The 19,218-nt window shown below is 39.8% G+C and overlaps 1 protein-coding gene across 6 annotated transcripts in view; it reads right to left on the bottom strand.

Moving 5' to 3' along the window:
* The window catches only part of LOC115944070 (MICOS complex subunit MIC26), a 73,769-nt gene that overhangs the window by 21,807 nt on the left and 32,744 nt on the right, over positions 1-19,218 (bottom strand). The window contains exons 5-9 of one of the 6 annotated variants that reach the window (XR_014141372.1): positions 18,334-18,414; positions 6,715-6,780; positions 3,930-3,968; positions 2,330-3,006; positions 574-1,786 (exon numbers count right to left, since the gene is read on the bottom strand). Coding sequence is in view for 4 of the 6 variants with exons in the window: in XM_081809041.1 (XP_081665167.1) it covers positions 6,745-6,780; positions 18,334-18,414 (117 nt within the window). In the remaining 2 variants the exon portion in view is untranslated. Of the gene's footprint in view, positions 1-571; positions 1,787-2,329; positions 3,007-3,929; positions 3,969-6,714; positions 6,781-12,155; positions 12,334-13,011; positions 13,046-18,333; positions 18,415-19,218 lie in introns of those variants that run through there. The other 5 variants (XR_014141373.1, XM_081809041.1, XM_081809042.1 and 2 more) reach the window with 5 other exon arrangements.

Below are 19,218 nucleotides of genomic sequence, written 5' to 3'. Positions count from 1 at the left end.
AATATTTACGTTTAATTAAAATTAAGCCTTGGATGAGAAATTTAGTCCCACAAATATATTGCTGGTCCCTCTGACAGAAGTTTTTGCATTAGATTGGGTGGGTGCATTAAATTAAAAAGTGAAAACATTGACACTCATGGTACACCATTCAGCTTATATAATAAACATGAATACTGCTGGTCACAATGAAAAGTGTTTCTCTACATATCAAACCTTTCCCAGAAAATGAGTGCAAAGTGCGTTCATTAATATAGAACAATGAGGAGAACATAATCTCAGTCTCTTTTTCACTGAATTCAAGGATTCTGAACTTTAAACGAATAAAAATCAGTAATACTCACTACAGGGCCTAATTTTTTTTTTTTAAAGATTTTATTTATTTATTTGACAGAGAGAGACACAGTGAGAGAGGGAACACAAGCAGGGGGAGTGGGAGAGGGAGAAGCAGGCTCTCCGCTGAGCAGGGAGCCCGATGCGGGGCTCGATCCCAGGACCCTGGGATCATGACCTGAGCCGAAGGCAGACGCTTAACGACTGAGCCACCCAGGCGCCCCTACATGGCCTAATTTTAACTGTCATTGGCTGGCTATTTAACCACAAACAAGTCACATTATTTCATCTGTATATGGGAATAGAAGCATTTTACCTTATTTTGAATCTCCTTTAGGCCACTTGAATCTAATGTCATTGATCCACTGGGGAAGTACTTTGCAGTACAGGGGCCAACTGTCAGCTGGGATCCAGCAGTACATTTACCATAAAAGCTGCTAACCCAGTGGCCCAGGTACCTGCTACTGTACCGCCAAGGTGGATGGTCCCTCAGCTCACCTTAGTTCTTCTATCTACTACTATTGTTTTGATTTTGTCCCAAGCGGCAACACAGGTGATAAGATTGATGAAGGCATTCTTTAGCATCTCTGGTCCCTTTTTCCCCATTGAAACAATTGCTTTACAATCTTGATTTGTGATAAAGCAATCTTTCTTAGGACTCCAACTACCACATTATCACAGAACAGACCACACCACGTTTGTCTCTTCAGAGCACCTTAAATCACTCTGTATGGTAGAGAACATTCCCTCCAAAGTCTCTAGAGTTATTCAAATAGAACTGTGCTGATTAACTTACAGATAATCTGAATTGAGAGTCTCAGTTTTATCATAAGGGGAACTGGTCATCAAAACACAGAATAAAAAGTATAAACCTAAGTAGAAAGTATTACCTCAGGACAGAGAAAAACAGAGTACAAACATACTGAGGTCAGGAATAGCCAAGAAAGGAAAGATATAAACTAGCACTGTGAAAAGTATAAAGAGCTGGAGAAATGCAAGAACTTACAATATGCAAATGTTTTATTCCCTACAGTTCAGTGTTCATGGAAGGCAAGCAAATAGTGATAAATGTAAAAGGCAGGCAGCACTGGATACAAATCACCACAGAAGAAAAGGACCATAGTATAAAGAGTGACTGAGTTAGCCTGGTTGGAAAGTGATGACCTTGCTGTCCTAGATACAGGCCACATACTAGTCCAAGCCGGCTCTGTGACCCCCACCCCACCGATCCCCTTGGAGAATTTAAGAGGTTTTAAGGCAATGTTTCAATACCAACTAAACCGTTAAAAATGGGAAGTAATATCTTACAGTTAGGAGGCACTCAAATACCTTTTGATTAATGACCTCAAGAGCCATTTCTTCATCTTCTCTAGATCAAGCAATCTCAGGAACAAGGAAACTTGTGGAGTTTCTACTTTCTGGGGGTGATAAAGGAAGCGAAGCCAATGGGAAAAGCCTGAAATAATAATAGTATATTTATGAGATATTAAATTTAGGGCACAGCTTTAATGTATTTGGATGACTGGTACAGTAACACAAAAGTATTTCCGCAAAAAAGGAAATAGACTTCTGGGTCACTACGGGGATTACTCTAGGGACAAATTTGCTTCAGCTCATTAGACCGGTGATAATGCTGGCAACATTCTCGGCCATTTTGGCTCTATCAAATGTACTGAACGTTAACATGAGCACGTTCCATTTGTGCCGTGCTATCTTCCCAAATGCCATCAGATGTGGAAGGTCAACAATCCGGAATTAAATTGACACTACAAGAATGCAAAGACAACTTTTAATTTCCAATCTGACTGCAGTTTGGAAATTCTCAATTCCCTTTCACACGCTGTTCCCCTGCCATCCTCCCTCGCTGGCTGATGTCAAAAGGGGCTCCTGCTGTTCCCATCAGCACTGCAAATACAAAGTTCAATAAGCTGTGCATTCAGGGGCCACAAAAGTGAATACAAGGCTGACACACACAGAACCAACACACACGACCACATACCATTCCTCCACCAGCCGAGGACAGACTGCTTCATTATGCATCTTCCACTGGCCTTCAAGGAGGGGAAGATCTGTGGAAGCTGGGAGGCAAGGGAACACAACAAGGGGTCAGTTACTGTTTTCTTCTGTATGTCTTCTAATCACTGTCAGGCCAGCTACTACTTACAAGGTACGTTCTCGGGCTGGCCGGTGAAGCCTCGTCTCTCAGCTCTAGAGCCACTCGGCTTGACTCAACTCTTGTGGGGCTTGCACTGTGCAGACTGCCAGCTGTTACTGCTCTGAGGGGGGTTACCGGTTTCAACACACACACACGTACACTCAGAGAGACATACCACACATACAACCACGCACACCGCACACATGGGCACCAGGTACGCTTAAACTGTCACTCAGTAATATTAAAAAAAAGCAGAACAACTTTTTTTTTAATTTGGAATTTTAATTATGTACATAAATAGCAACTTGAGAACGAGGAGTTCTAAGGCTAGACATTATCTCTAGGTGAAAGGATTTCCGATTAGTCCACTTGCAGTATGGCATCACCCAAGATAACAAAGAAGCCTAGTATAGTTTGTCCTGAAGAAGAAAGCCAATTTACTATATTCAGTACTGACTTCTCTGCCATTTTTCTGTAGAAATACTGGTTTACTGCATGGAGTTTCCAATGTTTACCTATAACTAAAAGAAAAAGAAAACCATAAGCAAACTGCCAGGGAGAAAAAGAGAAACTCTAAAACTTTGCTTTTTGAAAATTCATTAGGGTTAAACTGAGAAACCCTATCAAATATTTACATTACTATTATGACCATAAGGATCATCATGCACCAGAAAAAAACTGTAATTATTTCTGTTTTACAGACACTTAAACCACAAAGCAGAAAGGTTTTGTGTTTCATTCATTTTGTGTTACATTCAGATTCTCAACTGGCTGTGTACCTGAGCATAATTAAACGGATGGATGGATGGATGAATAAATAAAAAATGCTTAAACAGCATAGCACACACCACATCTCTCCCCTTCTGAAAAACCAAACAACTACATTTCTGTCCATCTGCTGAAGGAGAGCATGATTATATCACCGTCAGGTCTGACGTATACCTTCCCTCATACCACCCCACTATTCTTCTCTGGAATGGAACACACATCATCCAAAGACACACCAAAGACAAATGGATTCTTCTCCAGATTGCTTTCTTCCCAGTATGTAATGAATCTACTTAGCAATTGGAGGTTCATAAGTATTTTAGAGATATACTTTTAGATACAAATATATCTTTTAATATAAAACCAAACTTCTTAAGTTAAAGACGTAAACCTCTAGCTTACTTTTTCCATTTCAGTTTATTAATCTGTTTTGGACTTCTCTAAGAATTCAACACATTTACTACATTGTTAAAACTGCAAACTGGAAACCTATTTTGATAAGGATTCAATAGGCCACAGTAGTCCATACTAGGAAATTATTAAGCAGCTAAGAGGAGGAATGAGACAGATCTCTAAGTACTAAGAGAAAAAGATGCACATAATATATTAAGCGAAAAAAGGCAAGTTATTTCATTCGTTCAACACAGCTAAACACAGCACTATGAAGTATTCTTACCGAAACTGAACCTCAATATGATGGAGCCTTCAGGTCTAACTATCATTTTATGGGAAATGGAGAGAAGAGAGGAACCAAGAGATCAATAGAATGACACTAAATGGATGTACTCAGCCACAGCCAGAATGTGGTATCTTCTAAAGGATAAATAGGCCTGTTTTTCAAAACATGAATGGCAAGGGAAAAATGAAGGAGAACGAACTATGACAGTTTAAAAGGGACTTCAGGGACCTATCAGTCAAATGTAATGGGCAGATCCTGTTTGGATCCTGATTCAAATAAACCAAATGCAAAAAGACAATCAGGGAAATCTGCATACTACCTAAATATGAAATGATATTAAACAATTAGTGTTAATTTCTTTAGGTGTAATAATAAAATTGAGATGTGTTCCCTCATGGAGGTTTCAGTGTACTTGCAAAACAATTCAAGGAATATGAGCTCATTCTGTCAAAAAACCGAAAGAAGGTATGGATGTGCACACATTCACACACAGAGAAAAATGTCTGGAATGGTAATGTCAAACTACTAACAGAAATTAACCATGGAAAAGGAATAGAGAACCAGATAAACTAAAAACACTTATCTAAAAAAATTTCTTTTTAAAAAGATTTTATTATTTGAGAAAGAGAGAGCACGAGTGGTGGGAGGGGCAGAGGGAGAGGGAGAAGCAGACTCCTCGCTGAGCAGGGAGCCTGATGCGGGGCCTGATTGGATCCCAGGACCCTGAGATCACAACCTGAGCCAAAGTCAGCTGCTTAACCAACTGAGCCACCCAGGCACCCATAAAAAAATTCCTTTACAACAAATATGTATCACTTTTATAATTGAAAACTCCATCTCCAATAGAGAAGTAAAAAAGTAAAGAATGAAATCAAGGTTGTATATACAGTAAGCTGAACTCTGGCCCAGAGTATTTTGGAAAGATGAAATAGATATTTACGTAGTTTCCCTGTATTCCAAGTCTCATTGTCCCTGCAGAGAAACATAATATATTCAATGTCAAGTTTCTGGAGGACATATGTGGTTTCCTGGCTGCTCACGTTCTAGTCTCTCTTCCAATAGCAGATCCATCCAGTACACATCTGGCCCGGCTCTCCAGAGATGCTGATTCTGGGGTGGGGCTTAGGCCTCTGTCTTTTAACAAGCTCCTGTGGTAATTTGTTTGTATAATAAAATTTGAGAAGTACAACTGGGGGTTACCATATGAAGGGCTGAGATGTGAAAGAGGATCTGGGTTTGTTTTCTGTGACCCCTAAGGCAGGATCAGAACCATTGCATAGGAGTTACAAAAAGACATATTTTTGCCTAGTATAAGAAACAGCTTCCAGGGGCGCCTGGGTGGCTCAGTTGGTTAAGCGACTGCCTTCGGCTCAGGTCATGATCCTGGAGTCCCGGGATCGAGTCCCGCATCGGGCTCCCTGCTCGGCAGGGAGTCTGCTGCTCCCTCTGACCCTCCCCCTCTCATGCTCTCTCTCTCTCTCTCATTCTCGCTCTCAAATAAATAAATAAAATCTTAAAAAAAAAAAAAAAAGAAACAGCTTCCTAAAAATCAGAACCATCCAAAGATGGCTGCCCTGTGGGGTAAGGTGCCTATCAGTGAGGATGAAAAGTGAGAACACACAGAGCTACAGGGTATTTATGCTTGAGGCTGGCTGGGGGGCCAGAGGACCCCTCTCAAATTCTAAGACTATATGACTCTCTGCATCTCTAAAAATATGGAGACAGCTAGACAAAGAAAAACCTCACACTGAGGGCTTTCATGGATTGTAAATAGCAGCCATGATTTACAATAAGTGTAGCAGTGATTTAAAAAAAAAAGACTATAAAAGAAAATTCATATTCACTGCAGAATATTTTAAAATATAGAAAGTTATATAGAAGAAAAACTATAAAAAACATCCATAATTAAGATACATACTTAAATTTTTTGTTGTATTTCCTGGTCTTTATCCTCTCTAAAAATGTACCATACTACCTTTATTTTTCATTTAACAAGCTTCCATGCAATTAAATATTACTGAAACATATATAACATTCCTCTTCATGGATATACCAGAATTAAGCCACTTTTTGTAGCTAAATATTTAATTGTTTCCAAACTCATTATAATCTTATCAGGAAATCACAAGTGCTATTATATAATTTTTCATATATACACAAACATTAATATAACTACTGTTTTATACTTAGCTGGTATTCATGAGTAAATACTGAACAAATGAATGAAGATAGTGAATTGAGTATATGAGCAGAAGAAATCACACTGATTTTCGGACTTCATCTGGTATCCTAAATTTCTCTAGCCTCAGGTTACTCAATCTTTAAAGAAAGAATAATTACACCTATGAATTCCCTATGGCACTTATAATAATATTTCTATATAATCTTGAGCTTCTCTACAACCATCACTCATTCAACAAATGTTTATTTAATGACTATCAGATGAATACAAGGGTGCCTATTATAGTAAAGTCTTATTTGAAAAAAACACAAACCTAAGAAATAATGGCACTTTTCAACTGTTTGAAATAGCTTTGTAGACAAATCACAACTGCCAAGTTCTAGCTTGTCTAAAAAACCCACGTACTTCTCAGGAATGAACACAATTAAACAAGTGAAGGCACTTAAGTCCACAAATTAAAGATGGAATGAAACATCATACCGGTCCTTATGTATCTACATGAAGCTGAAACTGCTATAATTAATTAAGTTAATTAAGGACAAGTCATTTCAGCTGGTGCTAACAAGGCTAAAAATGACTACAGATTCTCTTGTTCTTTACCTGATTAAAATGGGCAGAGCATGGAGCATTCTATTTATTTCCAGGTGAATTCTTCACATTTCCTGGCTTATAAAACAAAAATTAAGAATATTAATACAGTTTAAAAAGAAATAGTGAAACTTCTAAAAAAAGACTGGAATGTCTCAGCGTGCCCATCTTCAGTATTTGGCTGAATACAACATTAAATATTCTTATAATGCAACCTGACCCATTTCTCAGTTAACTGAAGGAATTACGAGGGCTCCCTAAGGGCCCTGCTGTAGACGGTGACTTAGGCACAGAGGAGAGCAGGAACTAAAGCCCCATTAATCCTCACCACAGAGATTCAGCCAAACAGCTGATTCTATAAAAAATCCAAGAGTGAAAAGATTTCTTTACTACTTTATGCTGCTGCCATTGCTAAAGAATTAAAAAAAAAATAAAAATAAAGAATAAAGCTGTTCTTCTCTGTGTATCATCCACCATAGGGGCTAAATCACAAAACATGTTTACTGTGAAAGAGGTTATAATTGGACCACACCCATTCTGCCTGGCCACCATCTGGGAATGTATAATTAGGTCATTTCATCTACCAGAAGTGATGTAGGAAAGTTTCTAGTAGGAAAAGTTCATGTGCTAAATGTTTAAGGCTTTACTTTCCTTCCTGTATGTTTTCAATACTATAATTCTGAAAACATGTTAATAAGAATTGATGTCCATCAAGGGGGTGAACTCTCATGAGATGGCAACCTGAAAACAGTAGGCTGTAGGTGAGTGGGCAATGGGGCTGGGATTCCGTGGTCTAGACTTGCTGCAGGTTCCCCTGGTGGCCTTCTCCAAGAGTTATCCATGGGTGATGGAGGGGGGAAAGTGAGAAAGCAGGAACATATACTAACCCTGTAATTTCAGAGCATGGTTTCTAGGCAACTCCAGGCTTACTGGAGTGGCTGAAAACTGGTCTGTAAGCATGGTGATCATACATCCCAGCATGCCCAAGTTATACTGGTTTATACCCACTGTCCCAGCATAATTAACAGCACCTCCTTTCACTCTCAAGCATATCCTGACTTGGATGATAAATTATATGGTTACCCTATCTCCAGAACACATCCACTTGATGATGAAGTTCTGGGAAACAAGGCCCTGTGTATTGCTTGGCGGATCATCATATAACACCCATGTCTACTTGTTGCTCTGAACCGAGCCCTATAGGACTCAGTACCGTGTGCCTTACTGTATTCCTTGAGAGCCACAATCACACACACACAGACACACAGACACACACACACACCCAGGCCTACTTGCTGTTGCTTTTCCAACCTGCCAAGCTCTTTCCTAGGATGAGAACTTGCAAAATGTATCCCTTGACCTAAGACTGGTCAATCCCACTTTCTGCCTGACTAAATGCTATTCATCCTCTAGATCAAGGCTTTCCCGTCACGTGTCCTTTGATTTAGATGAGAACCTTCTGTTCACATTCACAGCACCCATGTGCTTCCTGATTTGTAGAATTCTTCCACTCATTTACTAATATGTGAGCTGAATCATTTACTAATACATAAGCTTCGTGAGGGCACAATATCCCTAGGGACCTCCTAGCACATGGTATTTAAACATTTGTTGAATAAACAATGAAATGTTTATTCAGAACCTAGAGATCTGATGAGGGTAAAAAAAAAAGTTTGGGTATGTAATTAATGAAGAACAAAAGAGATTAAAAAAAAGAGACTTCATTTATGAAGGTAAGTGAGATAACCATGTCTGACAATTGGGTCTATCATAAAAACCATATAGTTCTCTACCTAGTTAAATATATTTTAGGTGTGAATTACCTTAATGTAATGCTTGCCAAGTACTTCTAGTGATATTCCTATATATTTTACTATCTATACTCACCAGCATCTCAATCTCAAAAATATAAGATGCTAAATTCATAAGCTTTTTTATCTTTTGGACATTCAGAAAATGAGCACATAAAATATTCTTCTGGTTGAGGAAAACAACTCTGTTGCTAGGAAATTTTTCTTGTTTGTTTACGTATCACTTATAGTATAATAAAACAAGACAGTCAAATACCTCACTAAAGAAATATTGAGCCCATCCACCCTATTATAAATCAGGTTTCTCTTGGCAGAAACTGCCATGATCTCAGAAAAAAAAACAACATTTTCTGACTTCAAAAGATTGTGATTTAGTACAAGCCAGAAATTAACTTTTTTTTGCATTTTCAGACAGTTGTATTTGAAATATTTTATAACTGATTCTCCTTATAATTTAATTTTGATACCTATCAGGTTTCATTGGGTTTTTTTTAAAGATTTATTTATTTAGGGGTGTGTGGGTGGGGTGCCCACTCTCAGATTTATTTTATTTTAGAGAGAGAGTGTGTGTGAGCAGGGGGAGGGGCAGAGAGGGGGGGGGGGGAAGAGAATCTCAAGCAGACTCCCTGCTGAGCATGGAGCCCGACACAGGGCTCGATCCCAGGACCCTGAGACCATGACCTGAGCCAAAATCAAGAGTCAGGAGCTCAACCAACTGAATCACCCAGGAGCCCTGGTTTCATTGTTTTTTAAAGTAATTAATACATTTTATTTAACCCAACATATCTAAAATAATATTATTTCAACATACGATCAGTATAACAATAATGACAGTTTACCTTCTTTTTATTTGTACCATGTCTTCTAAGTTTGCGTGAATTTACACTTACAGCACACACCTCAATTCAGACTAGCTATATTACAAGTACCCAATAGCTGGCTGCCATATTGGACTATATAGGGTTAGAGGAATAAGCTAAATTGCACTCTGATGGTTAGTTTTATGTGTCAACTTGGCTAGGCTATAGAAGAAAATTTATTTTCTTACCACAGCCATGAACATGAATGATAATTTCTATTAGCAAAATAAAAACACTTGTCTCAGTTCAAACATTTACTTCCAATTAGTACGCACTACCATGTGAAGAGGGATTTCCAGACAAACCTCTGAGGTATACTAGCCCACTGAAATGTCTGAGCCCCTCCCCAGTTGATTATTTTGATCAGTTACTTAACTTCCCCAAATGCAGTTTCCTCGTTTGTAAAATGGGAATAATAGAACCTGCCGCAGACTCCGTGAACAAAGAGTTTAGCACCCAAGGCCAAGCTCACAGCAAGCACTCAATAAACATTATTAATCCTAGGTAGAAGATCATGTACCTTTTTGATGGAGAAATAAAAGGTAAGGATAAATGACCTGTTAAAGACCCCAATGACATCCCAGTTCACTGGATATGGTAAGCAGAATCAGGCCTCCCCCAAAAATGTCTGCATCCTAATGCTGGAAACTGTGACTATGTTACTTTACATGGCAAAGGTGAATTTCCGCAGCATGGAGGGAGGTTCAGGCCGCTAATCAGCTGACTTTCCAATAGGGAGATTATTTTGTATTATTACATGGGTTCCGATAGTCAAAGAGGGAGACTAAAGATAGGGTCAGAGAAATGGGACATGAAAAGGACTCAACTTGCAGTGGCTGGCTTTGAAGATGCAGGAAGAGGGCCATGAGCCAAGGAAAGCTGCAGCCTCTAGAAGCTAGGAACAACCCTCAGCTGGCAGCCAGCAAAACAGACCGTGACCCTACAACCACAAGGAACTGAAATGAATTCTGTCAACAACCTGAATGAGGGGGGAAACGGATTCTCCCCTGGAGCCGCCAGAAAGGAGTGCAGCCCTGCTGACACCTTGATTTAGCACCAGACTTCTGACCTACGGGGTCTAAGATAATATAAATTTGTATTACTTTCAGCCAGTAAATTTGTGGTCATTTGTTATGGCAGGATAGGAAACTAAAACACTGGTGGGAGGACTCTTGACTAATGGATATAAGCCCTACTATTCCATTTCCCATCAGGAGAGGTTATCTTCTCAAGCAGAAGCAAAAGTATGCAGTGTCATATGACATCTGTCATGGCTGTCACGTGCTAGAGTCTGGCCATTTTATGTTTCTTACATGGATAAACTCATTTCGTCCTCAAAGCAGCCCCATGAGGTCCTACTCTCATTGCCCAGAGTGCGGGAGCAATTTCCCCAGGTTTCAAGCTTGTAAGAGGTGGAGGTGGAGGCAGGGTGGGGCGGAGCGGGGCGGAGCCTGGAGCACCTACCCCAGAGTCCACTCTCCTGGCCACCAGGCTATGCTGCATTCTGCTTGGTCCACCTTTTCTTTTTCTTTTTTTTTAAGATTTTATTTATTTATTTGACAGAGAGAGAGACAGCGAGAGAGGGAACACAAGCAGGGGGAGTGGGAAAGGGAGAAGCAGGCTTCCTGCCGAGCAGGGAGCCTGATGCAGGGCTTGATCCCAGGACCTTGAGATCATGACCTGAGCCGGAGGCAGTCGCTTAACCAACTGAGCCACCCAGGCGCCCCTGGTCCACCTTTTCTGATACAAAAGCTTTATGTCTTTCAAAAAAGGAGATGCTCCCCCTGCCCAGAATTTTTAACTTTTTGTTACGCAATGATGTTAAAAAAAAAAAAAAGAAAAATCATTGCCTAGTACCTTTAGTTTTTAAACAGCCGACACTAGAAAAGGCACCAATTCAGAACAAATTTAGCTTTATGAAAAACCCACCACACCATCCTTATTTTTATTTTTATTTTATTGTGTTAAGAACACTTAACATGAGACTGACTCTCCAGACAAATTTTTAAATGTACAATACAGTACTGTTGACTTATAGGCACAATGCTGTACAGGAGATCTCTAGAACATATTCATCTTGCGTGACTGAGACTTTACACCCCTTGAACAGTAACCCCCCAATCCCCTTCCCCTTCCCCACCCCCAGCCCCTGGCAACCACCATTCTACTCTCTGCTTCCCTGATTTTGACTATTTCGGATACTTCATGTAAGTTGAATCATGCAGTATTTCTCTGTCTGTGACAGAAATATCAGAAAGGACCATTGTGAAACCATGTAACTTACTGAGAGCTAAACTTGAGAGTGTTTAGCAAGCTGAGGAATTTGGAATGGAGGAAGAGAAAGCAGGGCATATTTACTCAGGGTGGTGCCTGCCGCTTCCCTTTCATTTTCCTGCTGAGCCAGCAAGGCCTGAACACAACTATTAAAAGCCCAGCTTTAGAAGTTCTGCTGGGTTTTCACGTTAGTAACAGGTTTATATTTCTTCATGGATTTTCCTGCCCTTTAAAGAATTATTAAGGCTTTACTTTTTAGTTATTGTTGGCCTTTAGCAGTCATTCTACAATTCTTTTATAGTAACTTGTTACATTTTTTTAAAACCTACTAAAAACTAAACGTGCCATTTACGGAGACACACTGCTGTGTTTGGCTAATTATAGGACAACTCCGAAAGAGCCATCTGTGACCCTGGGGCTCCACGCCCACAACTGGCATCCATCTTGGATACTCAGACGTTGCGCTGATACTTGCAAAAGGGTTTCAGATCAGCAGTGGACAATCAGGAAATAGTTCCAGGCTTTTATTAAGCTCCTAGACTCAGAGTGAAAACCATAATGGAAAAAAAAATCAATAAAACCAACTACGATAAGAACTTCTGATCGTCAAAAGACACCCAAACTGAAAAGACAAGCCTCAGACTGGGAGAAGACATCTGCCAACACGTGACCAACAATATTAGCATCTAGGAAAAAAAAAAAAGAACCCTTATAAATTATTAAGAAAGGAACACATTACTCACACAAAGAAATGGCCAAAAGACATGAGTAGGCGGTTCAAGAAGAAACCAATAAACATGTGAAAATGCTCAACCTCATTAGTGATCAAGGAAATGTACATTAAAACTACAATGAGAAATTCTGAGACCATTGTGACATGCCAGATAGTGAGGAAACCATCAGACTACTTGGGTCATGTGAAAAGGACTCAAAGCCAACTTCTACTAGCCAAAGTGAGACGATCTGAATTTTAATAAGCAATACGAATCATAAAACGTTCAAATCCAAATATGTATAAATCTACAAATTCATAACTAACTGGTGACCTTCTGAGGATGAGAGGGAACTGATCCATTATTTTGAAAACTGGTACATAAGAGAAAAAATAAAGCATTTATCCTGTCTTTCCTCTAACTGGGTAACTAAACAACAGATGAGGGGAAGCGGTTCCTTATTAAAGTATTCCAGCTAATATGTGAAAAATGACATGACAGAGGTAGAATATAACCACTTTCTAACCCCCAGTGAATCAGTGGGTCTAGGCACTGGGCATCAATACCTGCTAACACCAAAAGAGCAAAGTAAAAACCAGACTTAGATGCCTATGTAGACCTACAGCCTTGCCAAAAGGATCAAACACAAACCTCATCAATCAGTCATCTGAATCCAGCTGGCAATCTGCAGGAAATGCAGAGAAGAGAGGAACATGGTCAACTGCATCTGAAGTGTGCCATCAGCAAAGCCGAAACCACTGGAAACTCTCGAGGTCCAATATGCCAGTTTCTTTTAACAGATACATTGTAAGGAAAATAAAAAGATGGAAGGGGAACCTATAGATTAAAAGTGACTTTAAAAAAAGAGAGGGGAAGACTTAAAAGGCATATAAAGTCAGAAATAATAAGAGGCAAAACTAAAGTGACAGGGATAAAACCGTAAAGAAAAGTAAGAAAGTTATTACTATAAAAGTCAGGGTAGTAGGTAATTTTGGATGGAGGGAGAGAGCTATAATTGGAGTGGGCTACATGGAGGGGGTTCTGGGAAAGGCTGGCAAAGTTCTGGTTTTGGTCCTTAGATGATGGTCACAAGGGAGTTTGCCTTATACTAATTCACTAAGCTAAAACAATAAATTAAAAAGTTGTTGAAGGAATGCACATTATTGGGGCAGTTGGGGAAACCTGAATATGGACTGCATATGAGGTAATGTTTACGTAAACAAGGAAATGTTAACTTTCCCCAGTGTGATAGTGGTACCTCGATTATATTAGTGAATGTCCTCGTTCTTTGGAAATACATGCTGAATTAGGTATGGGTGGAAAGTGCAATGATACCTACAACTAACTCTCACATAGTTCAGAAAAAGAAAATACATGTGTGTGTGAGTGCCCACACATGTGTAAAGTAAGACACAAAGCAAATGTAGCAAAATGTTAACTGGTGAATCGAAGTGAAGGGGAGAGTCATTATATACTATTTCTGCAACTGTTCTGTAGTTTTGAAATTTTTTCAAAATAAAAATTGGAGAATACAGCAAAACCACACACAGACACACAAACACACAAACACACACCCCTCCCCCATAGTGAATAACTATTTTAAAGCTACCAGAATGGCAAACTGGAAACAACCACTTTGTAAAACTACTTGGCGTCATCCAGTAAAACTGATGTGCAGACCCTATGAACCAGGAATCCCAGCCTAGGAAAACTCTTAATATATCTGACAGAGGTACAAAAATGCTCACAGCTGTGTGTGCAACAGTATACTGAAAATCACCCAACTAGTCATCAACATGGTTATCTTCCCACAAAGGAATATTCTACAGCAGTGAAAATGAATAAACTATAGCCATACACAGCCCATAAACATGTGTTTTTTTTTCCCCATAAACATGTTAAGGGGACAAAACAAGTTACAAAATAGTACACATGGTAAGATTCCATCTAGATAAACTCTTTATATTTATATGTATATTTGATATATTTATTTATAAAGACAAAAAACAGGCAAGCTCAACTACAGTGTTTTAGAAGAAGAACAAGGAAATGAAAAACCAAATTCTGGATAGTAGCTCCCTCTGGGGACACAGGGGCAGGAGAGGGAGGGCATGGAGAACTTGGAATGCATTGGTAATTTCCTATCTTTTATTTTTTAATTTTTTCAAAGATTTTATTTATTTATTTGACAGACAGAGAGGGAACACAAGCAGGGGGAGTGGGAGAGGGAGAAGCAGGCTTCCCGCAGAGCAGGGAGTCCGATGCGGGGCTTGATCCCAGGACCCTGGGATCATGACCTGAGCTGAAGGCAGACGCTTAATGACTGAGCCACCCAGGCGCCCCAGTAATTTCCTACCTTTTAAAGGTGGGTGGATGATTGGTATATATGTGGTCATTATACTGTTGGATTTTAAACTCTGTCTCTGTGTGTGTCTGTAAACAGAAGTTTTTTTTAAGATTTCTTTTTTTTTTTAAAGTTATCTCTATAGACACCCAATGTGGGGCTTGAACTCACAACCCCAAGACCAAGAGTTGTATGCTCCACTGACTAAGCCAGCCAGGTGCCCCCGTAAACAGAGTTTAAAATCCAACAGATATCTTCTATCTGAAAACAAAAACAAAAACAAAAAAACAAACCCTAGACCACACTAGGCTGACAATATTTTTAGACACACCCATCATTGCTTCACAATTCTGACAAACAGTTCATTTTAGCTGAAGCAGATAAATTTCTCTGACCTGACCAAAGGCAATGACAGAACTGAAAGACCACCTCGTCCGAACTACTGGTCGAAGGAAGACTCAGTGCAAACATTTAGTATCAATTCCTAAAAGGGAAAAGGGATGTGGCAGAGCAGAAAAATGCCACAGACTTATTTAGGGTCTTTGAGAGTAATACAACTCCATGGCAAATAATATAATTGAGAACTGAGCCATCATTCATACCACTGAAAATTTCAAGGCCCTGTTTTATTTTTATTTATTTATTTTTTAAATTTTATTTTATGATGTTATGTTAGTCACCATAGAATACATCATTAGTTTTTGATGTAGTGATCCACGCTTCATTGTTTTCGTATAACACCCAGTGCTCCATGCAGTACGTGCCCTCCTTAATACCCATCACCGGGCTAACCCATCCCCCCCCACCTCTAAAACCCTCAGTTTGTTTCTCGGAGTCTGTAGTCTCTCATGGTTTGTCTCCCCCTCGGATTCCGCCCCCCCCTTCATTTTTCCCTTCCTTCTCCTAATGTCCTCCATGCTATTCCTTATTTTCCACAAATAAACGAAACCCTATGATAATTGACTTTCTCTGCTTGACTTGTTTTACTAATCTCCTCCAGTCCCATCCATGTTGATGTAAAAGTTGGGTATTCACCCTTTCTGATGGCTGAGTAATATTCCATTGTGTATATGGACCACATCTTCTTTACCCATTCGTCTGTTGAAGGGCATCTCGGCTCTTTCCACAGTTTGGCTATTGCAGACATTGCTCTTAGGAACATTGGGGTGCATATGGCCCTTCTTTTCACTACATCTGTGTCTTTGGGGTAAATACTCAGTGCCCCGTCTTAAACACGATGTCCACAAATTCCTTTTGACTGTTTAGAACCACAGGCATGTACCTTCGTTAGATCACTACAGTGATAACTATGGACAACCATGAATTAGATTGCATCTAATTGAGACTGCTAATTTCAAGCCTGACTTGAAAACCGATTTCCAAATAAGCTAAGAAACAAACAAAAATCTCAATCAAGTGTCCCCCAGGTCCCTTCAAAGACACAGTTCCTGGGCCCCAAAGGATTCCTGTTCCAGGGTAACCTGTATCTTTGCTCGCATTCATAAAACAAAATAAAAACCACTGAAACCCACAAAATCCAACAAGAAGCGGGAAGAGCAATAAAAAACAATGGCATTTCACCATCAGATAATTCCTGAAATCTAAGTATATCAAAATTTGATTAGAGCCATCTGTTGTTCTTCATTTGAAACTTGTGCTAAATATTTAAGTAGTCAACATCAATTTTATTACCTTCTAGTGAGAACACACAACCTTCAGGAGGAGATTATGCTTTCAAGGTAAACAAATGAAAGAACATTACATTCTCAATGACTCTGAAGAGGACAAAGGCACAGAAGACTAGAGAAAAAAATAGAGGCCAACCATGAGCTAATTAGACATCTTTACTCTCTCACTCCCCAAAGACTCGCATATAAATGTGAGTAGCTTTAATATCTAACGTTTTCAAATTACCATAAAATGCTGGCCTGTTTCACCTGCATTCCAACCACAGTCCCGCTGCTTCTGCCCTGGGCTGAATTCTCAGAGCAGAGAAAGCTATTTCCAGGCTAGAGGCTCTGGGCAGGAGGGGATGGGGGGAATCCCCTCCTTGGCTTTCATGCGCAGTGGGTCTGAGCTGTGCACGGACACCACGGTGAGCACTCAGAGGCTCCCAGGAGACACCCGCCCAACTGGCTTTGGGGCACGTGTGTCTCTGCCACCACCACAGTGAGCACTCGGAACTGAGCATGAGTTTCATTTTCCACGTTTCTTTCTAGGGCTCTGTAGAGCTTTCCTGACATTCTATTTCCTTTCCCATATAAAAGTCGGTGTGGACTTAAGGAATTCTTTAAACAGGAAAGCAAGCTTCCAAAGAAAATGTCAGAGGAATGGAAACAAAACTACGGGTGTTTATTTTTTAAAGGGGATTGCCAAAGGGCACTTGATATTAACACAGAACTTCCTACTCAAAGCTAGCTTAACCAGGGTCCAGAAAGACTAATTCCTTTAGCTACCACTAACACAAAAATGAGTCTTAAGATTTCACTGGAAGACTATTTATGTAAATAATGAGGAGCGCTCATAATTGATTCTACAATATTACATCCAAATTCTGGATTTCAATTTTGACACAGTTTTTTATATTTTTAAAGAGTATTTTGATTTGAGATGACAGAAGTCAAAATGAACTTCCTTCAATCTATAACATAGAAGGTATGTTAATATAAGAACCCTGATTCTTCCTTATCGAGCAGTGCCTCCAAGGGCTTGGAGGAGACATGATGCCTTGTTCTATACTCATTCTTCCTTATCAGAGGAAAGAATGTTCCAGCAAACAGGGGCAACATTCAATCAGCTATGGGGCTGCAAGAAGAGATGAAAGATGACACCTTCTTACAATTACACAACCTCCTCCCTCTGCCTTTCATCCACCAGTCAGCAGAGAGAATATGGTCTGTAGCTGGTGGCTGATCCCCAACACACCACAGCTCATGCCCGTAAGTGGGCCAAGAAGGCTAGGGGATGAAGAGATACGGTCGTGCTAAAAGAAAGGAGGGAGCCCATAGTAAATGAAATAGCAAGAGGAGGAGGCTTGGTTAGTTGTTTTGTTTTGTTTTTTTGCCTGGGAACACAGTATGTTCTCTATGAATCCAGTTTTGATAAAACTTTCAGAAAATACGCTACACTTTGAGCACATTATAAATACAACAGAGAGGAAATGATGATCTAAGACCACAGTAGAACGCATTTTATGGTCACCACTTATTCAGCCCTGCCGATAAAAACCAAATGCACAGGGCGCCTGGGTGGCTCAGTTGGTTAAGCGACTGCCTTCGGCTCAGGTCATGATCCTGGAGTCCCAGGATCGAGTCCCGCATCGGGCTCCCTGCTCGGCAGGGAGTCTGCTTCTCCCTCTGACCCTCCTCCCTCTCATGCTCTCTGTCTCAAATAAATAAATAAAATCTTAAAAAAAAACAAAAAAACAAACAAACAAAAAAAACCCCAAATGCACAGAGGTTTTATTGCTCCTCCAATAAAGGCCACCAAGAGAGAATCTGAGCTAGAGGCGTAATGAAAACAAACAGGAAAAGCAGGATCAGGCAACAGTGTTATCAAGAATCTTATAAAACCCTAGATAAACCATATATTTAAACCAAAAGGAAGATAATGAAAAAGATCTTTCTCACCTTTTGAAAGTTCTCCTTCCACAAATCTTCTACGGCTATGTATCCTCGTAAACCCCAGTCATATAATTTCTCCCCACTGACCTTGAAACAAAATATAAAAGATCCATTGCTATTCCATACATGACTGGTAAGAATGAGAATATTCCACTTTCCTTTTTCCTGTTTCCAAAAGAACTGTATTTAAGCATACGGCAGCTCCAGAAGCCTTGGGGCATACACATTAAGGCTGTGCAACATAAGCAAATCAAAAGATAGCGAGAATCATAGCATAAGCAGAAAACAGTTTGGTCGTGCAGTTACTGTTTAAAATAATTTGCCATAAATTACAGGTTAATAAGGAAAAAAGTGAAGGAGGTCAACTGCTGATACGTGAAATTCCTGAAAACGAGACACAGAAAGAAGGCTTCTGCCTATCACATCTAACACATCACAGCCAACCAAGGCACATGCCCAGCTGAAAATCACTCACTCATTTTAGGGGCCTGGGTAAAAAATTAGGTGAACCTAATGAAGATGGTCTTAGTTTTCCCAGGTCCCCCAAAACATAAAGTCTTCACGTTTCTATAGGGATTTTGCCTCTTGATCCAAGATCCTTTCTACAACATCCTGAGAGGTAGGCCCCAGGGTCAGAGAATACTTTGGGGCCAAGCCACTCACTCCTTCATATGATACTGTAATAGCATTACATGGTGACAGATGGTAGCTACATCTGTGGTGAGCACAGCATAATGTATAAACTTGTCGAATCACTATGTTGTACACCTGAAACTAATGTAATATTGTGTGGCAACTATACTCAAATAAAAAAAAATTAAAAATTAAAAAAAAAAATGCCCTGGTCCACCTTTCTCTAGTTGACTTTAACTGTTGGAATTTTTACATTTT

The sequence above is a fragment of the Leptonychotes weddellii genome, chromosome X (assembly GCF_054177405.1).
Source record: "Leptonychotes weddellii isolate Sample4059 chromosome X, ASM5417740v2, whole genome shotgun sequence".
Taxonomy (NCBI): Eukaryota; Metazoa; Chordata; class Mammalia; order Carnivora; family Phocidae; genus Leptonychotes; species Leptonychotes weddellii.
Note: the sequence above shows the minus strand (reverse complement) of the source record. Positions and strands in the feature narration are given on the sequence as shown.